Consider the following 5,697-nt stretch of genomic DNA (forward strand, 5'->3'; position numbering starts at 1 on the left):
TTTAGTTAAGGATGGGTTAAGATGGATTTTTTCTCAGGATGGTCAATTTAACATAAAATCTGCTTATCATAATTTAGAGCCTAATGATCATAATGTTTGGCCCAATCCTAATCTTTGGAAAAAATTGTGGAAAATTGATGTGCCTTTTAAATACAAAATGCTTTTGTGGAATGGAGTTCACGGCATTCTTCCTACTGGCGAATTTTTACAAAAGAAAATCCCTCATTTTGATCCCCAATGTCAATGTTGTTGTGATGGAATTGAAACTCATTTACATCTTTTTAGAAACTGTTATCATGCTAGCATCCTTTGGAAGCGTATCTTTCAATCTTTTAACTTAGCCAAAGATGTAGATATTGCTAGTTTCATTAATAACGAATGGAATGACTGGATATTGTTAAATCTTATGCAATCAAAAAATTGGCTTCGAATCTTTGCTATTGCTTTCTAGCACATTTGGAAGCACGGGAATAAAGCAGTTTTTGAAGGAGCTATGTTAAGGTCTTCGACTCAATATAACCACTTTCTTATTGATCATATGCATAATAACGATGTGTTTCAACAGCAGAGCAAGATAGCGCCAAGAATTAGTCCCCCTATTGCTTGGAAACCTCCGGTGCATGGTTACTTGAAGCTGAATACAGATGGTGCTTGGAAATCCACCAACAAAGCAAGTGGGGGTGGAGTTATTAGAAGAACGGATGGATCATGGTTCATGGGGTTCTCGATCAGATTTGATGCGATTAGCCCAGCTGCTGCAGAATTAGCAACCATCAGGGAGGGTCTATCAATGGCCAAGGATCACAACATTAGCAGGTTGGAGGTGGAAACTGATGCTCAGGCCTTGAAAATCATGATGGATAGAGCTGAGAAGGTGCCTCATCACTAGTTTCATGCGATTATATGTGATATTGTTAAGCTGATGAAATCTAACTGGGTGGTGGTCTTTCTTCATGCGAAGAGAGATGCAAATGCAGTTGCTCTCAAGCTAGCAAGGTTCGGCATGGAAATGGATATGGACAAGGTTACTCATACGTCGCCACCACAATGTGTTATGCAGGAGTACATGCAAGAGCTAGTCAACCCAATAGCGTAGCTAGCCTCAAGTTAGATGTTAAAAACTTCTCTATGCTGGATAATTTTGGAATGTTAACATCCAGTTATAAGAGTGTTATGACTCTATGGTGTAAGTGAATGTTTTATTAATATAACTCCTATTTTGTGTTAAAAAAAGTATTTCCTAAATTATCTACAAATTTAACCCTTCAATTATCAATAGCCCTTGTGGGCCTCAGATTAAACAACATCCAATCTTACGTGAATCCAATCTTTCCAAAACTAGAACAATTTGGGTCCAAAACCAAGTCTAACCCATAATTCATAACCCACACTCAATACTAAAATCCTTATCCATCCCCCCCAAAACCACAAAAAATCACCACCCCCAACACGCTTGATAACAAAAAAATGGCAACACTTCCACACTCCCTCCACTTCTCCTTCCCAACGTTCCACACATCCTCAAAACTCTCTCAATCACATCTCACCCAAAATCTTCCATTTCCATCCATTTCTCTAACCCACTTGACCCATCTCAAAGGACCCATAAAACAAACCCGATTCATTCTCAAAGCCACCGATAATAATGGAGCTCCAACCGATGAAGATCCGGATAATCAACATAAACGGAGCTCCGAGGAGGAGGAGTCATCGGGTTTGGGTACCGAGATAAAGAAAGCAATAAAGGAGAGAGAAAAGGGTGAAGATTCGGATGGTATTGGAGGGTTTTTGAGTGGAGTAGTGGAGGAAATTGGCCAGATTGAGTGGCCTGAATTTGGTAAAGTTATTGGTACTACTGGTGTCGTTTTGGGTGTTATTGCTGGTTCTAGTGTCGTTTTGCTTACTGTTAATGGCGTTTTGGCTGAGCTCTCTGACCAGGTTTTTGCTGGTAAAGGAGTTCAGGACTTCTTTGGTGGGTGAATATTTTGTAACTTCTTTTTTAGTTTTGGAAATCTTATGATGAAATGCTGGTGAGTTTTGTAACTTTTGTGTTGCATACTAACGATTCAAAAATGTTGTTGATTTATTTTATAGAATGAAAAATATATTGTATTGCTGTTTGTTGATATGGGTTATAAAGAAAAAGAGGGGGGTATGGAAAATACTAATTTTATTACTTTTTCCCTAATTTAGTTGTGTAAGAGATTGATTGCTTGCCTTTCATTGCTAATCAAAACTGTTCTTTAAAAAAAAAAAAAAACTGTTTAAATACAATATTACAAGAGTATAAGTTGGCTATAACTACGTAAACTAATTAGCTACAAATCAAGAACTAAATATATACTTTACAATTAAGGTATATACACTAAATCAAAATATATGGATCATATATTCTAACATACCCCGCAGTCGTAGCGGGAGGCTCACAAACGCTAAGGCTGTCCCGAAAATCATCAAATAATATTCGAGGAAGGCCTTTTGTAAAAATATCTGCAATTTGATAACGAGAGGGCACATGTAGAACTCGTACTTCGCCTTTAGCAACTTTTTCACGAAGAAAGTGAATATCCATCTCAATGTGTTGGTGCGTTGATGTTGCACCGGATTGCAAGACAAGTAAATGGCACTGACATTGTCACAGTATACCAATGTAGCACGATGAATAGGACAGTGCAATTCAAGTAATAAGTTCCGGAGCCAACAAGTGTTAAGAGACTATAGCGACGCCACGATACTCAACCTCTACACTAGAAAGGGACGTAGTGGGTTGTCGTTTGGACGACCAAGATACCAAATTATCACCAAGAAAGACACAGTAACCCGAAGTGGAACGTTGGGTGTCCGGACACCCTCCCCAATCAGCATCAGTATAAGAAATGAGCTTACTAATGGAGGATTTGTATAAGTGTAAAGCATAGGACAACGTACCCTGCAGATAGCGTAAGATACGCTTGAGAGTGGTCATATGCTCATGGCGTGGATCATGCATGTGAAGGCAGACTTGTTGCACTGCATATGAGATATTAGGCCGAGTGAAGGTAAGATATTGCAGAGCACCAACAAGACTGCGGTACTTGGTCGGATCTTCATAAGGAGAGTCCCCAGTTGCACTAAGTTTTGGTTTGGTGTCAACAGGAATGTGGCACGGACTATAGTTAGTCATGCAGCCCGGGCAATAATATCCTCAGCATATTGTTTTTGACATAAAAACATACCAGTAGCATGGCGAGTCACAGCAATCCCCAAAAAGAAACTCAAAGGACCTAGATCCTTCATAGCAAATTCGGTACCCAAGAGAGTCATAAAATGCTTTCGTAAGCGATCAGATGAAGCTGTAAGAATGATATCATCAACATATAACAAAATATATGCAATATCGGACCCCTGTTTGTAAATAAACAAAGAGTGATCAGATTTACTGTGAGAGAAACCAATGGTGGCTACAAAATCTGCAAACCGCTGATACCAGGCCCGAGGAGCCTGTTTAAGGCCATAAAGAGATTTCTTTAATAAACACACATGATCAGAGCGACTTTTGTCGCGAAAGCCCATGGGTTGATGCATATAGACCATTTCGTGGAGAGAGCCATGTAAGAAAGCATTTTTGACATCCAATTGATGGATAGGCCAAGAGTGAGAGAGAGCAATGCTGAGAACAGTGCGAATAGTTGGTTGTTTAACCACAGGACTGAAGGTCTCATCACAATCAATTCCCGGTTGCTGAGTCTTGCCATCACCTACAAGTCGGGCTTTATACCTCTCAAAAGAACCATCACAATTACACTTATGACGAAAAATCCACATAGATCAGATAACATTCACATCCCGAGGTCTAGGTACCAATTCCCATGTATCATTAGCAATTAAAGCATTAAATTCATCTAGCATGGCACTTTTCCAATTTGGGTCACGAATAGCACTAACTGGATCCTTGGGAAGAGGAGAGATGGTAGTGGTAGTCATGAGATGAAAGTTGGAAGAGTATTTGGAGTTAGGTTGCACAATGCCATTTTTTGAGCGAGTTGTCATGGGATGGGATGGCTGAAGTATGGGTGGAAGAGAGTTTGTGGACTCAGCTGAGGGAGGAGTAGGAGGGCTGGGAGGCCCAAATAAGGGGGGACCGGTTTTGAGTGAGGAAGAACTAGGAGGCGAGTCCAGAAGAGGAAAGGAGGGAGATGTGGGTGGGCCGAGAGAGGAGGCAGGCCACGTGGAGCAGCATACTCACAACAGCAGTTGGAGGAGAAGAAAGGATGGGCTGGCCATGTGAAGGAGTGGAGACAGTGGGCTGCGCTAAAGGGGTAGGAGGATTGTGTGCATGATGGAGGTAAGGAAGAGAGGGATGGGTGTCCAAAAATTAGTAATCATTTTTGTGAGGAGTGTGAAATTTAGAGAACGTAAATTTAATTTCAATAAATTTCAGATGACGACAACGAATTATTTTACCATTGGACATATCATAGCATTTAGAACCCCTATGATTTGAAGCGGGACCAAGATAGATACAAGGAGTGGACCTTTCTTGCAATTTGTTAAGAGAAGTAGATGGATAAAGAGGGAAGCATAGACAACCAAATTTCCATAAATCCGAGTAAATAGGATCACATTGTTATAGAATTTGAGTGGGTGACTGAAATCCTAGAACTTTGGTTGGAAGAATGTTTAAGAGATAAGTGGCCATTTCGAGAGCATGATGCCAAAATAAGAGTGGCAAGGAAGCATGGGCAAGTAAGGTCCGAATGATGTTGTTTATGGATTTTATGTGGCATTCAGCTTTTTTGTTTTGAGGAGAAGTGTGAGGACACAAAAGTCGGAATAACATGCCATAATGATCAAAGAACTCCTTAAAAGTACCATTAATATACTCGGTGCCATTGTCACATTCAAAAGTCTTAATGTTACATTCAAATTGAGTTTGGACAAGAGAATGAAAAGATTTAAACTAGTGTTTAACTTGAGATTTCTTTGCGATAGGAAAAGTCCATAGAAATTTGCTGTAATCATCAAGCAACAAGACATAATAACAGTGGCCTGAACAACTCAAGACAGGAGAGGTCCAAAGATCACTATGAATGATATCAAACGGAAAAACAGTGAATGACTTAGAATCATAAAAAGGGAGAGAGTTTCCCGAGAGGACAAGATGAACAATAAGTGGTACAAGCCTTATTATAATCAATAAAACCTTTACTACTAAGAGATCTAAGAACAACAGCACCAGGATGGCCTAAGCGATTGTGCCAAAGATCAGATGAAAGGGCGGTAAGGGCAGAATGATTGATTGGAGAAGTGGCTTAAGAATTGGTGAAGAGAGGATAGAGATCACAGGTACTGTCAGATTGCATAAAATTTTCATATGATAACGGTAAAGAGATCTAAGTTAGTTCCTCAAATAACCCCTTTTCATATCATTTATGAAATCATTTTAAGTACTCACAAAACTATTTCAACTTATCCTGAACAACTATTTTAAATATGAAAACTAACGTTATTATAATCCTTATTTCATTTTAGAAAATCAAGAAACATTCATAAAATACTAAGTTTTTCCGAAACTCACTAACTTAATATAGTTATGAGTTTTAGTTTAAAAATGATTAAGGGTGCGTTCTATTCAACTTATTGGACCTGAACTTATTGGAACTTATCTGAACTGAACTTATTGAACCTGAACTGAACTTATTGGAACTTATTAAACCT

General features: G+C 39.1%; 1 protein-coding gene across 1 annotated transcript; it reads left to right on the forward strand.

The window, feature by feature from the left end:
- Positions 1-1,372: 1,372 nt before the first annotated feature.
- LOC104907957 (preprotein translocase subunit SECE1) lies at positions 1,373-2,126 on the forward strand. Its single transcript, XM_010696987.4, has one exon. It carries the CDS (start codon positions 1,468-1,470, stop codon positions 1,978-1,980), a length of 513 nt encoding a protein of 170 aa, XP_010695289.2. The 5' UTR covers positions 1,373-1,467; the 3' UTR covers positions 1,981-2,126.
- The last annotated feature ends 3,571 nt before the right edge of the window (positions 2,127-5,697 follow it).

The sequence above is a fragment of the Beta vulgaris genome, chromosome 3 (assembly GCF_026745355.1).
Source record: "Beta vulgaris subsp. vulgaris cultivar EL10 chromosome 3, EL10.2, whole genome shotgun sequence".
Classification (NCBI taxonomy): domain Eukaryota; kingdom Viridiplantae; phylum Streptophyta; class Magnoliopsida; order Caryophyllales; family Amaranthaceae; genus Beta; species Beta vulgaris.